Source organism: Lutjanus erythropterus, chromosome 11, assembly GCF_056507025.1.
Source record: "Lutjanus erythropterus isolate fLutEry1 chromosome 11, fLutEry1.hap2, whole genome shotgun sequence".
NCBI classification, from domain to species: Eukaryota; Metazoa; Chordata; class Actinopteri; order Lutjaniformes; family Lutjanidae; genus Lutjanus; species Lutjanus erythropterus.
In genome coordinates this window covers 20,779,731-20,807,362 of record NC_139327.1, presented here as the reverse complement: position 1 = coordinate 20,807,362, position 27,632 = coordinate 20,779,731, and the positions used below count along the sequence as shown (strand labels likewise).

At 38.2% G+C, this 27,632-nt stretch overlaps 1 protein-coding gene across 3 annotated transcripts in view; it reads left to right on the top strand.

The window, feature by feature from the left end:
• Positions 1-27,632, top strand: part of cadm2a (cell adhesion molecule 2a) — a 311,927-nt gene that overhangs the window by 226,126 nt on the left and 58,169 nt on the right. For all 3 annotated transcript variants that reach the window (XM_084731248.1, XM_084731246.1, XM_084731247.1), the window contains 2 exons: positions 327-476; positions 24,725-24,877. In XM_084731248.1, the coding sequence (XP_084587374.1) occupies positions 327-476; positions 24,725-24,877 (303 nt within the window). The remainder of the gene's footprint in view (positions 1-326; positions 477-24,724; positions 24,878-27,632) is intronic.

The following is a 27,632-nucleotide window of genomic DNA, read 5'->3' as shown; positions in this document are numbered from 1 at the left end:
GTCTGTATATTTTTTAATTCTTGTTTTATTCTTTTTTAAATTTGTATTCTATTTTATCACTCACTTCTTTTTCTACCTACACTTTTTATCCTTGAGCGTCTGTTACGTGAATTTCCTCAGTGTGGGATCAATTATTTTTTTCTTACCTTATCTAACACAGAATTCAAGTTTATAAAGTGAATTTAATTAACAGCAACCTCAAGAGTCAAGTAATCAAAAGTGCGCCATCCGTCTCACTCTGTCTATTTGTGCGTCTTTCTCCATCTCTCCATCCTGATGCCTCCTCGTCTCCTCTCACGTGTTTTTTCTCCTGGGTTATGTTGCAGGCATCAGCGGTCAGTACCCTCTGGTTCAGAATATGACGGTGACAGAGGGTGGGACGGCGAACCTGACCTGCCGTGTGGAGTACAATGACAACACCTCCCTCCAGTGGTCAAACCCAGCACAGCAGACCCTCTTTTTCGGGGACAAGAAAGGTGAGTTTGGAGATTGACAGACAGCAGCAGTCACATGACAGATGCCGGCTTACAAAGTATTCCCGGTGTTGGATTTGTGGTGGCTGAGAGAGGCCCAAAACACACACAAAAACAGGATTTTATTTTAGGCTGGAGAGCAACCTGAAAAACATGTTTGTCACTTGCATAAGCTGCCGTCTTTGTTGTGTCATAGCATCTGTCCCACATTTCATGTGTCTGTGTTTTCCTGTCGCTGCTGTTTTCACATAGGAAAAGATACACACTTTAAAACCTTTCCTCTGGGAATAGAGAGTATGTGGCTATTATTGTTTCATCCCTCACCCTCGCACACACACACACACACACACACACACTCACAGACACACATTTACACACTCAGACTATCCCTTCTGCTAAGGAGAACACTTGGTGGTGAGAATAAATGTGGCCGGTCTTTGTTTTGCTTCACCTAGAACAGGATAACCAGCAGTGAGCATCACCTGCCATGAACAATTTGGAGGCTTTAATGTTTCTGTTTGTTTGTTTGTGTGTGTGCGGTCCACATTACTTAAGTGTCAGAATTCTGTATTGTGTATATTCTTCTTGTGAAGCGCTCATTGGGTGGGTGAAATGCAGTCTCAATTAAAAAAAAAATCATAGATTCAAGTCTCCTTTGAAAACAGTCAGTGGTACACTGTAGGATTTGTGCAAAATTAAAATGCTGCTTAAAAAGAGTTCTTCATCAGGGTCAGCAATAACTCACACTTGTTATACTGAAGCAGTGATGGGGAGGATTGTTCCCTGTCAAGATGCAAGCCAGCTGGTCCAGAATAAGAAAGTATTATATCATCAAAATAAAACAGAAAAAAGGCAAAAGAAGGTACAGTGTATGTTGGATTGGTTTTGAAGGAGAATTTTTTTTTATTGAGACTGTTTCACACATGCAATGAGCCCTTCACAAGAAGAATAAACCCAGTATACCTGGAATTTTTCAAAGAGCGCCTGTATGTGATCAACAGAAGGACCCAGCAGCACCTCCACTCTATTGTCTTCTTGTTTACTGAGTATATTTGATAGATGGAAAGTAGAAATGGATAAAAAGATTTTAAAAAAGATCAGCAGGGATTCAAGGAGGCAGGCCACTGTAGGTAGCTGCAGAAGCTTTGATGAGTGCTGTCATTTATTTATGTTAGAGTTGCCTGATATGGTAAAACAAAAAATCATATCGTATTGTAATGGTGATATGAATGACAATTGATTATCACTTTTGTCACAGTTTCTATTTTAATTGGAAAATCATGGTGATGTGACATTTGTTGGGGTCTTTACCAAACAAACGTCAATAAATATCAGAAGAGCGAGATTTACAGGCTTACACTTTTTAATCAATTATTAAATTATTTGCCAACTATTTTGATTATTAGAGTATTTTTTTAATGTAAGAAGTCAAAATTATCCAGCATTATTCAATCTTCTTAAGTGTGAATTTTTCCTGGTTTCTTTTCGCTGACAGTAAACTGAATAGATTAGATAGATTTGAGGATGTCATCTTGGTCTTTGGGAAACACTGCTGGACATTTTTCACCATTTTCTGACATTTTCTAGACCAAACATCTAATTCATTAATGGGGACATAATAGCCAGATTAATCAATGATGAAAATGATCATTAGTTTCAGCCCTACATTTTTTCTTGATTAAAAAAATTGCAGCAGCTACAATTTAGATACTGCACATGGCCATATTGTAATTTTGACAATGTTTCGCTGCCTGAATTTATATTGATCTCAAGCGCAAACATGATCAATGCAAACCGTGGAATGGGTTAACTATGTAAGAGGGAGCAAGTGTGAGCGCATCTGGACAAAAATATTAAGGTGCAAGACAAAAAATATCACTGAAGGGTACATGGTAGAAAAGTCTACACTGTTAGGTACCATTTTGATCTATAGCATCTCGAACAAAACTTTGCCTTCAAGGAGAACGTTCTGAAAGAGAATAATAATTTTCAGGGCCTAATTCTGTGCAGACTTTTCTCCTTTGTACACAGCAGGTTGACTGTATCACATGGAAACACAGTTGTTGATCCAATCAGTTTGTTTTCTATACTGATTCAAAATATGCATATATATACTCAAAAGTTTAATATTTGTTGTTCAAATCAAGTTAGAACATCAGAAACAGCCCACACACACTCAAAGTCAACCATTTACCCCGCTGTGAATATGACCTTCATTGCAGTCCTGTGGTACACAGCTCGTACTGCCTCCAGCACATACAGTGAGTGCAATATGAATTAAATTTCAGCTACAAGAACAAACCCAGTCACCTGAGCTCTGAATGGATGCAGCTTTTCAGCGTGATGATGGTCTGAGAGCATTAAATTGGTTAGATATAATCAAAGAACCACTTTTAGATTTTGTAGTACAGCATGAGCGGATATTCACAGTGGACTGTGTGTTGTTTTGCACCCAATTAGCTATTTGGTGTTATACTTGCTCAAGGTATTGCAATGGGTTACAGACCAAAAGAACATAATACTGCAGTACAAAAACATCAAGGATGAAGATTAGGTTTTAGAGCAGTCACAGTCGGCCCTCACTGGTCAACAATACTTCAGTTGTAAAACTAATTAGGGGAGATTTTCCAATTCAATGTTGTAAACATGCCCAATGGGAAGGATTTCACTCATGTTTTAGAAAAGGGAGCAAATCAGAAAATCTGTTTACTGTTTTAAAAATGTGTTTATTCAAACTATTAGTTCAAACATTTCATTTTAGGAACAGTTTGCAACATAAACTAAGCTGAAAGCTACAGAAACATCAATACTGTTTTTATTAAACTATTAATATACAGTATATTATATAATCTGAAGGGATGCACTTATTTATTGGCCAAAATCATCCTCATGGACTGCTGTTAGCAAAGAAGACAACAACCGATGGCAGTAGTCGATGTCTATTTGTTGTGTTGCATTGTAGCACTCACTACATAACTATGCTGGTTATTTGCGGTTGGACTCTGACAACAGTAGCAAGCAGCTGCCGATTCAGAGAAGACGCCACTGGACACGACTCTAGTACGATGTTAGTGGGCAACAGAACCAACAAAACCTTAAATTACAGAATGACAGATCTTTATGTGGTAAACAAAGCTAAACAGAATAATTACAAGACATTGAGCAGGAAATGATAATCTGCAAATCATGTCAGATGACAGATTTGCAAGGGGTGAAACTTGAAATACCTGAGAAAAGGCTTCGTATTTTTTTTTCTGTTTATTTTTCTGGTTTTGCACATTAAATAGTCTGAAAATGCTAGTGGAATACATGAAATATGTCCTAGTAATGCTATTAAGAGGTGAGTAATAGTTGCCGTACCAGTGCTTTACCTCTGTTACCCCTTCAGAAGCATTTATATTGATACTGTAAGAAAAAAACGATATACCATTGTACCATTTCCGCATGTACTTGATATATATACATTAACATTTTAGGCCACACTGCCAGCCCCAGACTGCAGCATTAGTCAAAAGTCAACAGTGCCTTTGTTGCACGACTCTGAACACAAACCACATATTGTGGTGTAAAAGTCCTCAATGACCTGCTTGTGAATTCAATCCTTGTTTCAAAGAAACGCTGTTTGTGATAATAATCTAGGCATGAATTACATTGTCAACACAATTTAATTATGAAAAGGATTTAGTAAATTACAAACATGATTTCTGGGCAACAGGTTTGGAAACAAAATGAACAACCACAAATAAATCAGCAATAGCTACTCGCCAAAATTATTATTTTTTTAATAATCGGTATCGGTATCAACCCAGAATTTTACAGTCAGTGCATTCCTAACTTTAACAGCCTCATCAACCTCACACACCACTTCTTGTGAGAAAATAGCCTGAGGATGATCTGCAGAAAAAGACTCTGAGCTCTGTATAATAAACACTTTATATACTTGAGACCTGCGCAGAAATTCCTTCCATTAAACAGATGCAAACCCTTGTTATCTTTGCACACATTTACAGGCACACACACACAGAAAGAGTGACAAACACACACATAGACACACACACACAAAGCCACCGATGTTTTAATGGCTAATAAGTACAAAGCGTTTATTTCTGACCTTTCACACCCTCTTCAGTAAAGTCCCCATAAAGAGGATTCATGGGTGTTATTTTGTTGGTTCATGCCTGCTGAAATGATTGTGCCCTGTGCGTCTCTCAGCTGTATTAGTCGAGTGTAATAGAGTATGAATCACACTCTCTTGTAAGTGTCTGGATTAAGCACATATGGGATTTACACAGTCTTCTTCCATTATCCCTCTGCCCACTGGGCTGCCTTGTGCTTTTCTCTGTGTGTGTGTGTGTCTGTGTTTGTATGTATTTCTGCATACAGTAAGTGAATGCATGCATGAGCAAAAGCATTTCAATTTCCAGCCATTCACATTTTCACTTACCTGCCTTTTTTCAGAAAGAGCAGCAGTAAAAAGCTGCATTGAACATCAAATTCAACAGTTGATGTTCTCTGCAGGTTATTCCATATCACACCAGGGGTCGGGCTTGGGGGTCTATTTCATGGCATTTCCAGTGCAGAGCTCTGAGATTGGAAATGAAAAAGCAGCCAAGGACTCTCTTATTATCAGAAAAGCAAAGGGATACTACTGAGGCCCCAGAATTGCGTTGCTGTTTTGGATTTGTGTGTGTGTAGGTCTGTATCTGTGTGTGTGTGTGTGTGTGTTTTGGGAGTTGTCTTGCTGAACGTGGCAAATTCAGATGCACATGCTGATGGGAGCACTGAGATGGTGAGTGTTTCCAAAGTGCCACTGGCAGTGTGAGAAAGGAAAGATGTCTCAGCTGCAAACGCCTTTGAGCACAGTAGGTTTCAGATTAATTTTCCTTGCTGCCTGTTGGGAAGAAGAAGATGGGGATTAGGGCAAGCACACAGTTGCTCAAAAACACAACCCCGACTCGCCAACTTTTTGCATACTTTGCTCTGTTACAATTAGTTGTAGCAGAGCAAATTCTACTTGATTTAAGATTACTGGTTGACTCTACATATGTATTTGTAAACACACTGATTAAAAACTAAAAGTTTTCCTTATATACATTTTTTCGGTAATCAGGGGAGAAATTTGACTATATAAGAATATGTGTATGTGACTTATACCTTGAAGTCTAATGAAAACATAATACATACAAATTATATGTAAGTGTCCACACATCATACAAAATAGATTAAAGGGGTAGTTTGAATTACTTCACGTGGGGTTGAGGTACTTTTCATTATCCACAGTAGATGGCAGTCAGCATGCCCCCATATTATAGCCACTTACAAACACCTAACACATTTTTTTCTCTCCACTCTCACTGAGTTGTGTGCCTCCAGACTCTCCCTTCACTTTCCCCTGCTGGTGCGAAGCGAGACACATGTTCTGCCACAAGACAACTTCGCTGGCTTAAGCCGCAATCCTGTGCATCATGTTGATGGAAAATTAGACCAGGAATATTCACACATCTGAGGAAAAATGCACACTGCACAGAAAGTCTGTCTGTTTATTTGCTGCTGACACTTTGAAAGCAGGGACAAGATGGAGCAGAACCTGTACTGAAGAGATACAGAGATATGGAGCGAACACTGTGCCCATGCAAGTGTGATATTGATGTGAGGTTTGTGGTCTAGACTCAGGGTAACAATGTCATAACGGCTGGAAAAAAAAAAAGTTTAAATCAAAAATCAAATCTGCTGTCAGTGTTTTCCAATGGAAAAATGTCGTTATATAAGCCAGATATAATTTTCTCTCTTTCTTGATCAACCAGACTCCATTGGCAAAAAAGTCATTTTACCCGCAGAGCACGACAGTTGCTGGTCTGCTGCTGCCCCAGTCAGTTGCTTCAAAAGGTTAGTCTGGATTTACTGAAGTCACGCAATAACACAGACAAACTAAATGACTGAGGCAGTGGTAAACCAGCTCGCATATTCAGCGAGGCAAAATTATTGACTTTGCCAATGAAGTCTGGTTGGTTTAGAAGGAGCAATATTTGGCTTATACTGAATAATTAGTTTTCCATCCCAAAAGGCCGTCTGAGAGCATAGTGAAATGGTAAATATATTCTAAATACAACTTGTGTTGATTTATTAGCTTCCTACACTCCTGCTGCTTCTCCAAACTGGCATCTATTGTACACAACCTGACTTCAAATCATCCAAACTATTCCTTTAATCTATCCTGTATGATATAAGTGGAGGATTTAGAAGTTCTATGCATCATGTTTTCCGAACTATGCCTTTAATATCACAGCCTTCTGTATACGCAGACATCTGTAACATTTGTCCTCTGATGCAACAGCTTTCTGTCTGCGCCTGCAACATGTGCCAGCATGTCCTATCTCAGAGTATGTCACTTCCCTCCTCTGTTGAAGTCAGCCACAGAGCATTAGCATAAACGTATTGGTTTTTCAAAGACAAATGCAGCAACTGTCTCTGTTACAGTCCTTTGAGTGGTGCCGGTTTCGCGGCTGTTGTTGTTTAATGTCAGGGCTGAGGCTCACCTCGAAGACGTTTAGTCGGATGAAAGAGACTGCTCTTGTCTTCCGTCCTCTCAAAGGTGTTCTGATGGCTGTGAAGAGTTGTTTGAATTTCGAATAAGTCATTGTCCTGAAAGTAGCCAATTTTGTCCTTTCCATCACTTACCACTGAGGGAGTTAAGCTGTGCTTCGACAGCGAGAGAGGGAGATGAGCACTGGGCAAGAGGGATTCACTCTTTTATAAGATTCAAAAGAGGCTAATATCATTTTACAAATTGCTCTTTTGGTTTCATGTAATTCAAGACTTGATAATAGCTTTATTTCCTGGATTGAGAAATTTTGCATTGAGGCATAATTACAATTTATTCCTTATTCCCATACTAGAAAGAACCTATGTGTAATTACTTTCCAGGCCAAATTTGCCGGCCTATTTAGTGGACTCATCATGTGTGAGCGCTGGCTAAGGTATGACATTTAAATCATTTATTCAACACGGTGGCTGTAATTTGCTCACCCTTTTTCATTCCATTTCTTCACCCACATCTGTATTTTCATTTTCAACCTACAGTACTCTCCTGATCCTTTTCTCTTTTCTTTAATTATCTGTCCACCCCTGCCTTCTGGAGTCTGGTAGGGTCTCGGTTTACTTGTCCTTATAAGCATCATAATGTATACTAAGGCACATGTTTGATAGACCTGAATACAAAATGGAATAAATGCAGCAGGCACATGCGGTATTTTGTCATAGCAGAGAGAATCTGGGTGCTCTGCAGAATAAAACAGCTTTTTGTTCTTTCTTCAAGGTCATATTTGAAGAGTCATTTGGAATTGATTGCATTTTTATTCAGTCTTGACTCACTTTCTGACATCAGGAACGATTTTAAGACCGGTCCAGCATGCACATGTAACTCGGGGGAAAGCTTTTGTTGGGTTTTTTTTTTTTTTAGTCACAAAAGCTCTCCATTTTCAAGGACTCAAACAGTTAATTTGATGATCTGGAAGAATAGCTGCTAAAAATCTTGATTTTTTGTTATTTATATTTTATATTTTGTAACTTGCTATGTTATATTTTTAAGGAGCCAACAGCTTTCACATTGATAAGTGTAGTATCAGATTAGGGCTGTACCAAATAGTTTGAAACTTCATTCATAATGTTGAAATTAGAATTCTAAATGAACGTTCAAATGCTGACTATTTAATGTCTGATCATTCTGTTTCTGCACAGATTTACCCTTCACAAAATGACCACCCCTATAAACATTTCTAAATGGTTTATAACTAAGTTATTAATTAGTTTGTGAATGCTTTATAAATCATGAATAAGTGGTCAGAACACATTAGATAAAAAGAGCAACACTGACCTGTTGATTGCCAAATAGTGAGCCCACATTTAACTGTACTGTTAAGGCTTCAGTCTCATTGCTCACTTAGCTGACTTTGTCTTCTCCATCAGCCACATTTACTTTTATTATCGTTTAACCACCATCATCATATCATAATAATCAAAAACTTTAATTTGGCATATATCAAATCACTGGATTCATACGTTGAGGCTTTGGCAATATTGTTTACCTTGACATTTTCAGCATGCTATCAGCAGCTTTCCTCATTATTATCACAGCTGTTTATATGACTAATGCTATCTGGTTGCTATGCACAGTGATATTAAAGTGATGCTTACACTTTAAAATAAGGCTGCCTTTTTCCAGTTATATATATGTCAGACATTAGGAAAATTAATTAGTAGTAAGCAAGAACTGGACCTTGCCAAATAGTGAGCCTATGTCAATGTATGAAAACTGTGTTAGAACATGTTTATAATTGTTTATTAATATTTATCTTAGTGTGTTCACCACCTAATTAATAACGTAATTATAAATAATTTATAAAGCATTTAGGGTGGTGTTATTCTAATGTGGTGCCGACTATACTAATATTACCATTTGTAGAAAAGATTTCCGTGGTGGTTGCATAGGATTGTTTCAGATTGGTGTAATCCAAACATTTCCAATAACTCGAGAGTGTCAAACATTATTTTAAAAAGATAGATGTAAGCCCTTCCAAAATTCACAACATCTTTTATCTAACAAAATCTCCTGCTTCAATCCGTACTTGAAAAACAACATATCCACTCTGGTGAAAAACCTTTTTGCTGTCCCAGGCGCGCGCGCACACACACACACACACACACACACACACACACACACACACACATGCAGTCTGTCAGAAATATGTTCATGACAGAAAGATTTTTGATTTTGATTAAAACAAAATAAAAACAAAAAATGAACTCCTTTAGTCCAATGAGTCATTTTATTAAAATGAGTAGTTAAAATTCTTTTGAGAGTGATGATGTCAGAAAATATGATGACAGATATTTAACGCTTCATTTCAAAAACTTAGACTGAGGCTTCAAAAGTAAAAACATTTCTAAAAAGTCATTCTGTACAGCCCTATATCAGATTAGCACGTCTTCACACAACATGTCACTACTACCTGAGTTGGTGCATGATGCAGTTAAATCACTCCAATATTCTTCCATCCGAGCTATTATATGCTTGAATATTTCTATCTAGACATTTGGCAATGAAATTATCCAACCATAATGAATATGGATTGTAGTTAGACAAGGTTTGACAGCATTCTAATAAAACGCTTTATTAATGTTTAGAGTGTTGACAGATAAATGCTGCACATTTTAAGGCCACATTTATGCTCTTGAGTTGTCATAACAAAGACATCTCTAACAATGTTAACTTTGCATTAAAATGACATGATTAACTGAATAACACTTAATGTTAACAGTCATAAATACTCATAATGATTTCTTCATGTTCTTGACAGGTGTCCTGACATGGCTGTGACAATGTATTGACAGGAGGAACCAGAATCAGAAAGTGTTTCTGAAATTTGATAACCCGTGCATGAAATTACACACGGGTCATAACCAACCAGCATCAGGCCCTGACAGATGTACACATATATTTTTTTTTTTTTCCCCTGGGTCAGGCCAGTGTCGTGGTCAGATTTAACATCTTGTTCATTTTGTATGTTACTGATCAGAATTGTTTAATCCTTGTTTTTCTGGATCTCAATAAACACGCAGATACAAACACTACAGTTGCTCACGTTGATCTGTTAAAGACGATCTGACAGCTATGATTATAATAATAATTCCTTATTCGTTATTAGTGAGGATAATTTTAGTAACACACACACTTTCTCAGACACGCACATGCTGTCTAACATAAATGAAAGGTGTTTTGTGATTGTGTGGAGATGTGTGCGCCTCGGCCAAATGCAAGACTCATGAATGTTGTTTACTTAAATATTTTACACTTTATTTCTCGTAGAAAACATGTTCAAAGGACTCTTTACTAATCCACATTCCTGTGTGGGGAAAAGACTCAACATAAATGAAGGTGTTTTGTGATTGTGGAGACATGCATGTGTGCTTCAGACACCGGTGTTATCCTGTGCAGACAGACTTTGCGCTTCGACCAGGTTTTAGCAGGTCTGAGGCACAAGTGGTTTCAACTTCAATGCAGTGTGCACAGGATACCAAATGCACCGAGCCAAGCCTTCGTTTTGCCTTTATTTTTAGATCTCCGGCTCATGCCCGCATAGACTAGGTGCAAGTTCATTTGCAAATATGGCAAAAATGGCAAAAAAGGCAACTACGCCGGTGTAGGACAGCAATGCCACCTGTGTGACCGGTGCATACGCTCTGTGCTGGGTCATAAACATTCACAAATATCTCTTCATGTTGATGACAGGTGTCATGGCATGGTTATTACAAACTTATGGTTTCATGATGGCCACATATGACAGTTTAATGTCTGATGATGTCAAGTTGTCATAACAAAGACAGTTTTGGCTTGGTTGAGGTCAAGTTGTCATAATACAGACATTATTTGCTTGATTAATTGTCATGTTAAAGACATCTCAAACAATGTCAACTTTGCATTAAAAGTGACATAATTGACTGAATAACACTTAATGACAACAGCTGTAGACATTCATATACACTCCTTAAGGACAGGTGTCATAACATGCTTATGACAGTGTAATGGCAGTCTTTGTGACAAGTCCAATGTTCCACTTTACTTGAGCTCAAGGAAAATATTCATAACACATTCACAATTGTCTTATGACAACCAGTATTAAAACCAACTACAAATGACAGTGTAATGTTTGATTATGTTATGTTCATGACAAGTTTTATGACATTGTTATGACAGTGTTATGACACAACCCTTGAAATAAAGGGTTACCCAGTACACTTTTTCTAAACAGTAACTGTATCTGCAGTATTTTGAAGTATAAGCGATAATGTGTTGATGTTTGCCTACTGTACCTGTGGTGGACACGTCTGCCTCCACTGTTACTGCAGCGGATTGATTGAATCTGTTTAAACATTAAGATTAGTGTTCTGGGTGAACAGCTAAGGGCCAACTGCTCATTTTTAGGCCCCCGAGCTGCTGAATATGAAGCTGTTCTGGTCCTCAGATGTCAAATATTCTGCTGTCTGAATCAATTTGCTGCCTGTTTGTGCTTGTGCGAGTGTGTGTTTGTGTGTGTATGTAAGTGCACATATACGTGTGCGCATGTGGAATGTCAAGCATCCCACCTCCCCAAGTATGCTACCATGAAAGCTTTGATGCATTCAGAGTATCTGTGCCTGAGCAATTTGTGGGATAGGCTTTTAAAAGTTTTCCAAAGTAAATAACAAAATAAGAAATGCCTGACAGAGTTTTTATTTAACAGATAGCAGAACTTTCTCTCAAAACTTAATCTTAGCAGGAAAGTTAAACTTTCGAGACAGCTGTCTTTTTTTTTCTTTTTTTTTTTTATTTCCTGGAAGAGTGCCTCTATGAAACATCCTTTCATATCGGTCTGAAGATTGGTACGGTGTTCTCTCTGATAGAAAAAAACTTGACTGTAAATCTCCAAAGATCCCTAACAAGTCCCCTCTCTCCAAGACAAGGACCATAAAACATGAGAAGAAGAAAAAGAGGAAAAAGGAGACGGAATGTAGGCCTTGGTGGGATAAAGGAGAGGAATTAAGGAGGCATTTTATGAGAGCTTTCAGACGCAGTTATCACCTCTGAAAGACACAAGAAAACTTTTCTTTGACCTTGAGTTTGCTGCGTCTTCTCTTTCTTTGTCGCCTCTGTTTTCACATGTCTGTGTTTGAGTGCAACATTCTGCTTTTAATATATATAAAAAGCTTTCTCTTCTTGCTTGTGTTTTTATTGTATTTAGAGGTGCAGACGGGTATAATAATTAAAAGCAGAGATCTGTCTGTATAGTTGTCACCGACTGTGTGTGTTGCCTGTGGATCAGAGAAACTGGTGTCAGGCAAATGTCAGCTTTGTTTCCTTCGCTATACAGCTTTAAAGCAGGTTAGGCTGAGAGAGAGAGACTACATTGTCAAATGAAGCAATAGATCCAGTTATTACTGCCATTATTAGTAGAGCCACTTATCATATGTGAGGTGTCGAGAAAAATACCTGAGGCAAATGGGAATAATTAGCTCACACTTAGTGACAGGCTTATTTTTTCTCTCTTCCGTGAGAAACTTATGAAGCACAGAGTTGTGGAAGAGAAACTTTTAATAAAATTTTGTAATAGAAATTAAAATCAGGAATTGTTTGCGAGGATGTTTTAGCGTTTTATGCTTGGGCTGTGACGATATGCCTATCTCCCGGTTCGATCACCACACTTGGGTGGCAATTAGATACATATTGTGATTCTTCAGTATGGTGATGCTACAAGTATTGAGATTCAGTATTATGATTTATTGTGATTTTGCTTTGCTTTGTTAACACTAGCCCATGTGTGTGATATGTAGCAACTTAAAAATAAATTCAGGAATTTTAAAAGAAAACTAAGAGTCAGAGATTTAATGACTTTCAGACGACATGACAAATCAAAAAAGACTTGGACTTAAACACCACTGGCTTGTGACTTTGCTTGAACTCACTTGACTATTAACTTTCCCCAAACCCAGAGATTAAAAAGTACCAGTTAATTTTCTGAACAAATGTTAACACTAATTCTTAGCAGGTCGACTCTTAATCCCCCAGATCTCTATTGTTTGAACCAGTCTGGCAGCATCCAGTCAAGTTGCAGGAGAGAAGCCTGAAGAACTAACGTTATGTTACTGAGCTGCAGTTGTGATACCAAAGTGATACCAAGATAATTTCATTTGTGTACAAAAACTATATGTTGGTCAACAAAAAATGCATTGCAGTTTGCTAAATGTGTGAGTTAAAAATTACAGACTGAGACACAAGAACTTCAAACTTAGTTTAGCATTTGAAGTTGCACAGAGAACGATAAGTCATGGATCTATTGTTAAAATGGCATTACATTTGGTCCAGAACGCATTATGACTTGTTTAGGACACAAAACTCGGTGTGAACCAACTGTGATGTCACCCATCGGGTTGTGGATTATGGGTTGGAGGCCTGGAGTTTGGCATGATGGCGGTTGTCAACTTGGTTTTTTGCAACAGGAGCATGGAGCTGGTGGGTGATACTGTGACTTGGGCGGTGTTTGGTGTTGGTCCGTCCGTTCAGCAGGAAACAACAGCAGCCTGCCTCGTCTCAATTTTTCTCTTATTGCAACTAAACTACACTAAAATATGTTTCTGCAAGAAATGTATGATTTATATTTGATCAGCACTGTCTTGTGTGACAGTTGGATCTGATTTTTGTGAGGCTTGTGTCTTGTCCTGGATGGACTCCAGGTAGCCCTGACCTAAATCACACGCTGCCTTATCATCTATTTAACTCTAAATGGGGCCGGTAAATGAACCTAATGCAGAAGAAGACATGAAACTATCGATTGAGACCATAAGGTCATTAGGAAATTGTTTACTGAGGTCATAAATCAAGTGAGAAGTAGGGTCATTTTGCCATAAGCTTACACAGACCTCTTTTTGCAACCAGTGTGAGTCACCCCCTGCTGGCCATTAGAAGAATGCAGGTTTAAGGCACATCAGCACTGGCTTTATTTTTCTAACCACTTCACTATATGGTCTATGCTTTGGACTTGAGTGTAAAGGTTTGAGATTCACTTGTGACTTGTGAAACAATGTCTCGGTTCCACATCTGTTAAAACAAACAAACATTATGAAGAAGTGTTTCTACAAACATTATCCACTTCTATTCAAAGTCATTTTGAAGGATAGCTGTAGTGGGTATACCCTAGAAAAAAATGAAACTCCTTATAGACCAAGGTACCTGCTCCTCTACTCTTGAGCTGGAGGGGGGAAATGTATCCCTATGCAAAATACAATAGGGTTTATAGGCAAGAGCTGTCTCCTCGCTGACCCGCTTCTCACAAGGACTTAATGAAGCAGGGCCGCTAGAGGTGTCCCACTGAACTCAGCATGGCAGGTAGAAACTGATGAAAGAAAATCATTTCTGTCACAGGAAAAATCTCCACAAGCCAATTACTGTATGGAGTGTGGCACATTTTACATTTTAAAAGGCCAGTGTGTCTCGGAAAGGTAGAGCAGGTAATGGAGGTTGAGGAACGGCTGAGATACAGAATATACATTAAGCTATTCAATAAACATTGCATTCTGTTGCTTCTGTCTGACTCTCTATCGCTCCCTCACATACACACGCACACACATACACACACACACACACACACGCACACACAGGCCAACTCAAGTCCCCAGATGGGTTGTTGACAAGGAAAAGAGAACAGTCATATCCAGACACAGGCAGCTGAATGTATATTCTGAAATTTGCACTTTTCTCATTATAAAACTGTGTCACTTGAATGAGCAAACACCTGCCAAGGTTCTATACTAATACATACTGTCTCTGGATAGATGAAGGGACAGAGGGGATGGGAAGGAGGAGGAGGCGGAGGAGGAGGAGGAGGAGGAGGAGGAGGAGGAGAGGCCAGTGGAAAAGATGGGAGATGAAAAGGGCAGGAGGGAAAAGAAGGAAAGGAAATAAAGGGATGAAGTGAAATGTGCAAACATGATAGGCTTAAAGTGAGTGAGTTTAGAGTCATGACTATTTGCTTATGCATGCACCCTGTATGCCCATACAATAAATACATCCTTAATGTACAAATGTAATTACCTTTCAGCCACACACACACACACACACACACACACACACACACACACACACACACACACATTCCCACACACCGTGTTTACTCACCTGCTGCTTTTAATGATGGAGGAGAGTAGCCGTGGAAAACTGCAAAGCAGATATGCAGCCAATTTATTTGGATATGTCCTGTATGACTGTCGCACGCAGTATGTACATGAACTGCATATAAACATAGAGTATGTAGTGGGTGTGCAGTAGCCATCTACATGGTGATGTGTTGCTATTTTTGCGTGGCTCTGGCAACATAGTGATGAATCACAACACCGTCAGCTGTGTGTGATAATAGACTTAGGTTTCCTCATATTGAGCTGGAAAAAGCTTTTTGGAAATTATTGCCTATTAGTTTTGTTGCAAATGTGAAGATGAACCATTTATTGGACAGTTAGAGGGTAATAGTTATCAAAACAAAACACAGACTTGACAGACTCAGAAAAACAGCTGTCCAGGTAAAGTTGGATACTCAGTAGGGCTGCGCAATAAATTTAAGTATTGTCCAAATCACAGAATGGCCAAGTGCAATTTCCAAATTGCTCAATATGGACAATTTTTTTTATAAAAAGCACAAATGTATGACAAAAAAACATCATAATGAACTACTGTAGTGCTGCAAAAATACTGTTTTTGTAAACTTAAAAATTGTGATGCAAAAATGATCATTCTCACTAATCATGAATCATATCACAATCCCAAAATCTGTCAAAATAATCACAATTGATATATATATTTGTCATAACCTGCAGCCCTAACACTGGACCAAAAGTCCAACTCTCATAATTGTATTTGTAGGATTGGGAAATAAGTTTGTTGTGTTATAGAATGTCTTGCTTACATTATGTTAGCTTAGTAATGAAGTATTAGGTCTCTTGGCATCCCTGTTCAAAAGATACAGCACAGTGTTGTTGTAATTAAAAAAAACAAAAGACAAACACTTACCTGGATGTTGTGAAAAGATAATATAACGTGGGAAGTAGCCTTCATGGGGGGAAAAGTTGCTGTTGCAGAGAGAAATGTGATCCAAAATGAAGAAAAATCAAAGGAAATTAATGGAAATTGCTGTACACACTTTCTTTTTAGCAACCTGTTGCTCATTAACGGTTCAAAGATTATGACTGAACATAATTTAAAACGTGTTTATATCCATTTACACCCACTTTCAATAAGGCTGTTTCACTAGCCGACTGAATGTCTTCCTTCAAAATAAAAATGTCACTTTTAATTTAAAAGAAACAAGACATCTTTGACCTTCCCTCTTTGCAGTCTCTCTGTCTCAGTTTTCCTTTTCAAAGATGTGCCTTTCTTCTCATTCTCGACAGATTTCTTTAAAAAGAGAAAGCTGACACTTCTCCACTCTCCTCTGTCCCTTTCTGAATATGCTGTTTGGGAACAGAGAGTCTTGTGGCTTTGGAGTTATGGCCGTTTATTCTCTGTTATCTGATCTGTCATGGCTGCATTCAGGAGAAACCTCAGCACAGCCAGCTCCTCTGAGCCGACGGTCATCAGCACTCATAATAAGATGAGAAATCTTTCCGCCCCCACTTGGTTTCTGAATATCAAACTGCATCTGCTTTAGCAAAGTCATAATTGTCACGTCTCAAGGTAGTCTGTGTTAGTTCTGCTGAGATTAAGGCAATCAAATGTCGCCTATAAAACACAACGCTGCTGCAGCTTTGATTTCTGACTCTCTTTCTATATGCACAGACAGACGCAGACTGTAAGACTAAATGAGCAAAAAAATATGATTGTACATTCAATAAGTAGTTATTGTGGAATACAAATCTGCCACTCTTTGATGTTGTCGACAACGCCGTCCGCCATGAACACATATTCAGGACTGTCGGCACTAATGGTCTCTAATGGATGGCAGGCAGCTGCAGCACCTTTGCAGACAAACAGCAAGGGATACATTCCTCTCCTCTCCTGTCCTCTCTCTCTGTTGATATCCAACCTTTCACTGAGAGACCTGAGATAGGGAAAGAAATGTGACAGGAAAAAGTCGAGAAAAAAGATGGAAGATGGACTCCATAGTTTGTCATAAATTTATGTGAAAAGTCTTATTTAAAAAAGTCTTTCAGTGTCCAATCCTTCTTTGTTATAAATGTCTTTATGATCACCAATGTAACGTATTTAAAGACAAAAGTCAGTTGCAAATACAAAACAAATCTTGGCGACAGGATTTTTGTGATTTGCTGTTTAACTGGTCTGGCTATATATGTGGGACTTTTAATGGTTTTGTTGATTGAATGAGCCAAGCCTTATTTGTTTTGGAGGGTATTTTTGACTGCATTATAGTATCCTTACCAGTTATATCATGATTTCATGGCTGTATACAACACCTTTCATGTTTCTAAATCCAGCCTGAATCCATCCCTCCAGGGGGATCAGGATGATCCTGCTTTTTGGCACCTGAACTACCCTGATCTCCGCCTGTAACCACTCACAAAATGCAGAAACAACGCACTGAGCATGATTGGATTACTGAATCCAGATTCTAATCTGAATTAGCAAAATCCTCAGATTCAATAAAAACTGAAGTATTTAAATCCTACATTATTATCTGTGTTCATTCTTGCTGTATCATGCAGGTGGTGAATGACAGGAAGTTTTACCAGCTGTTCAAGCATGTCACATACCGAGTCATGTTACAGTTACGCTCTCTCATGATAAATGCAAATACAGAGTCAACACAGCTTTTCAAGCCACTGTTCTGCCTCCTTTAAAGGGATAGTTCACATTATTTGCAGTGGGGCTGTATGAGGTACTCAGCAATCAACAGTGTATTAACTACTGTAGATGGTGGCTGACACGCTACCAGTTTGGAGCAATATCAATGTAAGTGTACACTTGATGAAATTTTCACCCCTTTATTCCCATCAGACAGTCTTTTCCAACAGGAAACCACCATTATTTAAGTCAAATATGGCTCTCTACAAATCAACCAAACTCTATAGGTAAAATCGTAATTTTACAGCCAAGAGAATGGGAGTTGCTGGTCTACCACTGCCTTGATCAGTTGATTTGTTTGTGTTGTTGTGTGACTTTGGTGTTTTAAAAGGTTAGTTTAGATTCACTTAAGTCACACAATAACACACACAAATTAACAGATAGAGGCAACAGTAGAGCAGCAACTTCAGTGTTCTGCAAGACAAAATTACTGATTTTGCTAATAGTCTGGTTGAGTGAACAAAAGCAATATTAAGCCTGTATTTTTCAGTGATTTCTTGTTGATTTGAGTAGGGATGAAACTATAAACAGTTTCACAATAAACCACAATAAATTTCCTGATAATTAATGTAACAGTTTCAAATTTTAATCATCAGAAATTACTGTGTTTGATTGGAGTTCTTTGAAAAACTCACAGTAAGTCCTGTCTAGCATCAAACAAAGTTAGCAACAGACGTAGGCGCAACATGCAACATGGGTTTGTTTTGTATCAGTTAAAATATTGACATCACAAAGGACATGATGCTTTTGAACTTGGTGAAATAAGTTCATTGTGTGTATCAGTACTTTTAGAACACATCTTAACAATACAACGATAACACTAATAGCTGTGATAATTATAGTCATATCATTGTGCAGTAAAAAATATTCTAAGTCTAGCATACACCTAAACCCTGTTTTTAGGTGGCTTAAATAAGTTTTGCTGCTGACCCTGTCCACACCAGTACATTGCTTAGCTTCTGTGCTGGTACTCGTCTCTGCTTCTCCAAACTGGTAGCGTGTCAACCAGCACATACTGTAATAATACATTGACTATCAATATGTCCCTCATACAACCCCACTTGAAATAATCTGAACTATAATACTTATAATATTTTATATACTTCTCAAACAACTATCTAGGTATCCAGTTCCTCACATAAACAACTTCCCAGAATCGGCTGTTGCGGAGAAGGAAAGAGGAAAGCAGAGTTGCATTGCGACAGCAAGCAAATCAGCAACAGTAAATGTATTTTCTGACATTTGCCTGTGCATACTTCCTTGCCCAAAGCAAATAAGACAACAGTTGAAAAGAAGCATTGTTTAACTTGTACACATTCACAGGTTAGCGGAGCTGCCTGAGTCGACAGAATGAGGTCTGTGGGGGTAGGAGGAGAGACTGACAGAAAGGTATACAGAGGGAAAGAGAGTCTATTCTTTGTCTAGAATCAGTCTCAATAATCTATTCTCTGCCTTAGTTTACCCTTTGATGAAACAAGGTGTATACATTTGTGGGTATAGAGATAACAACTATCTTTTCAGGACAGGTCTCACCATTAAGCAGACTGGCAGTGCGTTAGAGTAAATCTAATTCGGTGGTCTTGCATTGATGGCCATGTGTACTCATACAAACACACACAAACACACGCACGCACACACACAGAAACAGGAATGTACCGTCACCAGCGCCAAGCCTAAAGATATGTCATGTGCTCATATCAACGTGTCACGCCTGCTCAGGCTCAGTACACAGCATGCAGAGATAACCGGTGTTGCGAGGGAGGGGAAGCTACAGAACAAATGCAGTAATAAATGAGAGAGAGCAGCTGTCGTTTAGCCAAACTGATTACAACTCTACTGCCATTTACTGTAGGTGTTTAGCCTGGAACCAGCAAAGCAAAGCTATCCATCCCTTGGCAGACGAAATGACATGAGATAGTGTGCTCACTGACATTTCTCCACATTTGTCAGTTCTGTGATCACTGCAGCTATGCATACACAGAATGCAGTTTATGTGCCTAACACCTCCTCTCACAGTCACCTCGAGGGCTAGACATTTACCAGTGACTGACAAATTATAACCGTAAGTGGGAAAAAACACAGACGACACTGAAACAGTTGGCCTCGATTCAATCAATCAAATGTGAGACTCAAAATCTGGCAACAAACTAATTGCCACAAGTAATGTTTTAAACAGTTACAGTGTCTGTGCAGTGTTCAAAAAAGGTTAATTTACTGTTGTTGTAGTTGGCATCCACTGTAAATTATACATTTTATGTTTCCGTTATACTTTTTATAGAATATAATGTATATGTAGAGCAGTGTTTTCCTATAGCTTTTGTACAGGCCTACTGGTACACACTGAAAAAGCCTTAAACAAACAGGGAATGCCTAATGGCATATTGATGAGGTCAGTTGGTGCAGAAGGGGATCTACAATTTATATATGCAGTCAAATTGTTGTTTGCCTAGTATATTCAAGACTTCAAAACAAAGTGATCATAAAGAGAGGATGACATCATAATAGGGTTGTCACAGTGCTACAAATTCACAATTTAATTTGCCTTTTGATTTTAAGGCTCTGTACAATCAAACAGGTGTTTTCAGTTAATCTGGCTGATCAGACCTGTGCTCAGGACTGTGGGAGTGTAGAATGCAAGTGATTGACAGCCTCTTGTTCACTTTGTTATACCTGTTAGGTGTCAGGCCTTTATCATTCTTATTGGTAGATGAAATTTGTGAATCTGAGTAGAGGTTTAATCACCCACAGTAGCTGAAAATGCCTGTGTGGAGTACAGAGGCTTTAAGGTCACAACTTGATCTGATTTTTGTGACCCTGTGTCAAGACCGCAAGCGCCATGTCACTATCACGCTCGCATAACGACAGTGTTCAGTCCACATCGAAGTGTGTGTTTATGCAGGTTCTGTACTGTATTATCTGTGCATTTCAGAGTGTCAGCAGCAAAACTTTTTGTGCAGTTTCCCTTGAATATGTATGAATATTTCTGGTCTGATTAGCCATCAATAAGAAGCATAGTGCTGTGACTTGCCAGTGAAGTCGTCTTGTGGCAGTAAATGTACAGTGAGGTTGCAGTTTTCCCATGTATAAAAACAGCGGAAGAACTTCAAGAAGTTTCTGTGTCTTGCTTCCCCACTCCTGGTTGAAGTGAAGGGAGAATCTGGATACACAGAGGTGGAGAGAATCAAAAATACTGGGAGAATGGCTGATTCATTTCAATTATTGAAACTGAAAGCTCATTTCAATCCATTTTCATATAAATATTGAAATTGTGACACTCTCATAATAAGCTGCATTTGTTGACAGATTTTCAATGTTCGCCTTTATTTTTTTTTCTGTTGGTTCAGTTTCATTTGGACCAGTGTCAGTGATGTTTGTTGATGTTCATGTTAACTTTACCCTCCATCTGTCCAGTCTTCTTCTCTCTCATCTCTGTCCCTCTCACTTCTTCCCTATCTGTACTTTTGCTTGGCTCCAGAGTTTTGGAGAAAAACATTGGTTGTCTTTAAAGGTTTTTCTGTTTTTGGCTCACATTAGCTTAACTATATTCCAGACACTCACAGTCCACAGTAATTTAAAAGGATTTTGCTAACAGTGGCACTTGCATTGAAGAGTTTACCAGGCAACCACACCGAGGGTGACATTAATCATTGATTTCTGAATAAAGGGATATTTAGCTTTTTTTGTTTGTTTTTGTTTTTTTAACACTGTCAAGTATAACCTAATAATATTTGTATTGTACTTTTAGAAGAAGTTAGATGAATTGTGTGGGTTAGTAAAGGTTAACAGATCTGGGAAAGAAAATATACTTTTTTTAGTGTTGGCTTAAAGCTTTGGGATGTTGAAACACAGTTTCAGTACTTTGGATACCTTGGGTATCGTTTCTCACCATTCAGCCAGACATTCTTTAAAGTACTCTACAAACAGACTGTCTAATGGTCTTTACTCTTCAGATCTTTGTGGAGAGGTTACAAAAAACCAGGGTCCTACTTTTTATATGATTTCTCACAAATTACCATAAGATAGGAATATTCTTTCATGTGAGAACACATGAAAGAAAATATAAACACCTGTACACAAATAATCAAGCCTCTTTTCTGCTGAACCCAAACATGCACAGCACACACACACACACACACACACACACACACACACACACACACACACACACACACACCCTGCACTTGAGTGAGGTGTTCTCCGAGTCACTTTGATGAAGAGTGAAAGCAAAGTATCCTTGGCTGCTCATATTAAATAAAGTTTGTAGAAAGGCATTGTACAAAGGAGGGCTTGAATGAATCTCTCGAGCAACCAAGGCCACAGAAACAGAATGAATGAAATGCTTTGCACACTGAACAGTCCACATGGTCTTTTCTTAAAAGTACAGTCCAGTCCTTTGTGCGGTTTTGTTTTGTATATCACAATGCGTCCCTGGGACACAACAGGTATGAATCATATCATCATCAAGGCGCCATCCCATTCCGTAATTGCAGTGTGCGCAGCACTATATCACAGATATGAAGTCCACTTTGAAGACCACAGAGTATCTTTCAACAAGCCATCCAATTTCAGCAGATCCATTTAAACTCTCACATCTTGCCAAATTCTCATTAGACCTCTTTCTGGAGCCTCTTATTGCAGTATTGATTTCCATTCCAGTTATGTCTTTTGGAAGATTACATTTTCATATAAGTAAAATGTCTACAAGGGTTTCCAGCAGAGAAGACTGTATGAGTGTAGTTTACTGTAGATATGTACTGATGCATTCATTTTCAGATTGAACAAAAAGTTTTGAGGTTACATTTCGGTTCGATGTTTGATGTTTATGCGTTTAAATCTATTCATACTAGGGCTGATATGAATGCTTCAAAGCTTTTACCATTGCCACAGTAATCAATACCCAAATCAGTATTTAAATGCTGCTTTTTTTACTGTCTGGCAATATGAAGCATTAGGTTCATGGGCTGTCCCTCCATTTCATCCTCATGAGCGTGATGCCTCAAAAATGAACTGATTAGATTTGGTGGTCAAATGGTCAAGGTCACTGTAACCTCATAAAACTCTGTTTTTTGCCATACCTCAAGAATTCATTAACTAATCAAGATTTCACACAAACGTCCAAGAGGATAAAATGATGAAGTGATGAAAATTTATATCCAAAAGGTCAAAGTTAAACTCACTATGACATCATAACATTCTGCAAAATTGTTGAAGCTTTCAATCAGTCTTCTGTACTCCTCTGTAAAAATAGTCTCTGAATGAAAAAAGCATTTTACTCACTGGAAATTATTCACAGGACTCACACATGTCAATATAGTGATAACCCTGCATACATAATATTCATCTGTACAAACATGGATGCAAAATACAACTTTACTGGTTGGCAGAGGCATAAAACCGTACAGTGGCAATTTTAGAGAGAATAAGGAGAAGTTGAGTCAACTGCACAGAGAAAAGCAAAAGACTGATAAACAGCAAGAAATGGAGCTCCTCTATAGCATTTAATTAGTATCAGAGCCTGTGCGCAATTAAGCCAGGCACATGCACATAATAAGAGTACGCAGAATAGTATCCGTGAGCCAAAAAGCATCCTCTCGAGGGAGCATTTCTGCTCTGTGTGCAAAAAAGTGGTCCTGCTAGCATGGGGCTGCTACGAGCGCAAGCATGACCCTTACTACACACTGGCAACTGCTTAACAGTTGCCTGCTCGTCAATTTGACTTTTGAGACGTTGGATGCAGGGATCGAATAGACAGTGACTCACGTCTCCCCTGCTCATAATTACAATTTATAGCAAAGTACATAAGTAAATAGCTGCTTTGAAGCCCCCAAAGTGGTATTCAGGACAGCCCTAATTCGGAGATAAGTTGCTTACATTACCACAAGTGCTCTTTTTATTTCCAATTATTACACAGCTTTGTTCTGATTGGTTTACTATGGAGCAAGGTTTGAGGTCCGTAATTTCTGAATAGCAGGCCGTTGCTATAGACGCAGGTCTGATCAAAGACTCCAGTGAATCAATAAAATCATTCTTAATTCAATAACATAATTTTTAAATTGATATTTTGCTTCGAATTATTGATTTTCTTTTAAAGCAAGTAGCCTTTAAATAGGCAGTAAACAGGCGATATTGTATATCCTTGTGCAAACAGCTGTAGTTATAAAACAGTTTGATTAGCACATTTGTAAATACTACCAGAAGCTGATTTTCTATTTTATTTATTTACTTTTATTTTTTTGAGATTTGCTATTTACTGTCTGGCATATTCGTAGTGTTACGGCTGGATAAGACTAATGCGTGTGTGTTTAAGATGGCACTCTTCTGTTGTTTAGTCAACAATGTGCACATGTTCAGCATTCTATAATAGAGAGACAGCAAAATATTATCATACCACTGATCTCTCTGATTTTTCTGTTTCCTGCTGCTGCCATCTCACATTCATTAATATCTCTCAGTGTGCCTCTTCTACCCTGTCTAGCTTTCTTTCCTTCCTTCTGACTATTTGACTGTATGTGGATAGTGCTTCCCAATAGACCCCAATAGACAATAAACTGTACACTGTTTCTGCTTTACAGAATGTGAAACACAGTAGAGGGACTATTAATGCAAAACAAAAACATTAGGAACTAGTTTTACCACATGAAGGGAGCACAAGAGAAAGAGTCAACTAACATGCTTCTAAACATTACACTGTTTCATATAATTGTGCATTTAATAAATCACATTTTAATCCAACTGTAGGACTTGAAGTGTGTCTCCCAGCAACACCGCCGAGCTGAGATAACCTTCATCACTTTAGTTTGCTGGTATTTAAACAGTTTGTGATATTTGCTGACTCTCTGTCTGCCTGTCTTCTGTTTGTCTTCCTGTCCAGCTTTAAGGGACAACAGGATCGAGCTGGTGCATGCATCGTGGTCGGAGTTGACCATCAGTATCAGTGATGTCACGCTGTCTGACGAAGGCATGTACACCTGTTCTCTCTTCACCATGCCGGTCAGAACAGCCAAAGCCTACCTGACAGTTCTAGGTAAGTTTGATCTAAAGAAAAACTTTAATTCCTACTTAAAGGAAATGGTGATTTGTTTATATGCTGTTACATAACATCAGTCTGGAACAAGATGATTTGTCAGTGTAAACACCTTCTCAAAAATCTGCCAGAAGAATTACTTTGAACAGCATTCGAACAACAGGTGCTTTCAACAGCAAGCAAGAGGTTAGTGAAAATAAGAGCACAAAGAAAACGTTGCATCTCACACTCAGACATTTTTTTGTGGCTGCAGTGCCTTATGGTCTACGTAGGCTGCTGTTTGAGGAGGAGAATGGTGTTTTGGCATCTTTTGTACTAATTTCTCTCCACAGGATTGTTAAACATACAAAATGTTCCAGAGAGAAGTTCTTGTTCTTTGAATCTTGTACTGTGTCCTCACTGTATGCGTGTCCAGATTTCATGCCAATTTATCACTCAATCAGTTAAATATGCACTTCTGTCATGTGCTCAAACCACGTTCATGTTATCTGCACAATCGAGATGAGACTGGAGAAGTAACCAGTCAAATAAAAGTTGGGTATCAGCTCTCTCTCTATTTTAAACAGAAAACACGTTTCATTTTGTGATATTTACATCTTTACTAGAAATGGCAGACAAAATAGCCACCAGCAAGGAGGCTGGAATTAGCAATGGTCAGTTACCTCAATAAGCTACCACATTATTTATTTTTTTGTAGTTAAATGAGGTGTTTCCATCTCCATAACCACAAAATATAACAGAAGAAAATCTCCTCTGTCCTCCTTTTAGCTGGATAATATACTACTCACTGTAACTTTACCTGGAAGAATGTAAATAAAGGCACATTTCATCTGATTTACCTCAGAACAGCAGACATTAAGACTTGTGATAAAGAAATTGCCAATTTTCTTGCAGATGGTTTTGTTTATTTATGTAGGTCATATAGAGGCGCCAGTATTAAACTGTTTGTTTCATAACCAATTAAAAAGTCCCTCTATAGCTTTAATGTCACACACAAAAATGGATTTTGAGCCCAACTCAAGCTCCTATGTTTTGAAAGAGAATTACCAACTAATAATATTTGGTTGAGATAATTAACTTTTCTTCTTTGGATAAACTTGAATCTTTTAATTGTAGAACCCCCCAAAAATTCTGAGTAATCACATTGAAATAAAAATGACTAATAGCTAGTAATTTAATATTTCCAATTGCAACCATTTAAGTTTCAGGCTCCCAACAAATGACAAATCAGCTTCACAGCTCACTATGAACAGTTTTTGAAATATAATTATGTTTGGGTTTCTAAGACTCAAGTGTATCTTAAAAAAAGCAAAGTCAATTATTTTTCTCAATTTTTTTTTTAAGTGCAGCACTTTCACTGTGAGCAACAAGAATAAATAGAAACAGGAAGTCCAACAAAAGTCCAGCTTAAAACGCTGCATGCGACAAGTTAGGACATTCATAATGCAATCAATCTGATTTTATTACTGAGGCTCACTCGCGTCACATTTGTTTAGGACATGGTGTTAGAAGCTGACCAATATTCAAATTGAATCACTTGATTTCAAAACAGTAATACATCACCAAATATAAGGTTGGCAAACAAAGAATGCATGGTAAAGTACATTGCTAGTAGCTGTAGTTAATGTTAAGGTTTCAATGAAATCAGTTGGAAAATTAAGCCATTAGTCAAAGAAGAAGTGAGCATATTTCAAAGGTCTGTTAACATTACAAGGCCTAGATTTTGTAGTGTCATGCAGCCCCTATAAAATTTTATTCAATGACTCTACTATTATGGGTATTCCATTTAGTGTATCCATTCATTTTGGAACATTATGACTAAAATAACACCTCTACATATTTATGCAACCTTGGTGGAGGTAAACCTTTGAGTGCTTTTGAGTTGCAAGATGTTTTTTTCAGTTTACACCACTTATGTTTTGGGGTTTTTTTTTTCTTTAGGACAAACAAAAAACAATACCTGCATCTGCACATAAACAAAAACATACTGTTAGGCCCTCCAGTAATGTTTGTGTTGTGATCATAGCCCCACACAAACATTGTCTCATTTCCTGCCACCGGGCTTATTATCTCGCCAATTAGTTTTCGCTAATGTTAATAGATGTGCTAGTGCACTCCAGGACCATTAGCTGGCTCTCTGTGTTAACAAGCATTCTGAGAATTAGAGACATTAAAGGCTACTGCTCAATAAGGATATGGAGAAAATTATTTTGCAATACTGAACAATAGTTAATGGTGCAAGCCAGAAAACAGAGAGGGACATTTAATAAACATACAGAATGGTCTGGTTTATCTGCAACTGTTTCAGGACGGCGCATGCTGGCAAAGAACAGGAGAAAACACTGAAAATGATTTGGACAGAACGTCCAACTGTTAAACAAATGAACAATGAAATGAGCCTCACATTCAAATCATTCAAAATATTTTGGTGAAAAAATACCAACATGTGCTTATCTATTACCAGAAATGCATTTAAAAAAACATTATGAGCACAATTATGAATAAAACACTAAAATAACTCTCTAATGGCTCTGTGAGACTGTACACTCACATTATATTTGAGCTAAATGCTAACGCTAGGATGCTAACATGCTTACCATGACTGTGGTAACATGGTGAAGTATGGCAGGTGTTAGCCTGCTAGCATTTGCTAATTAGCACTAAAAAGAAATTCCTGCTAAAATATATGAGACGCAGACACGGTGCAACAGGTCTGCCGCAGCATGCCCACAGCAGAACACGTCCAGTATGATCA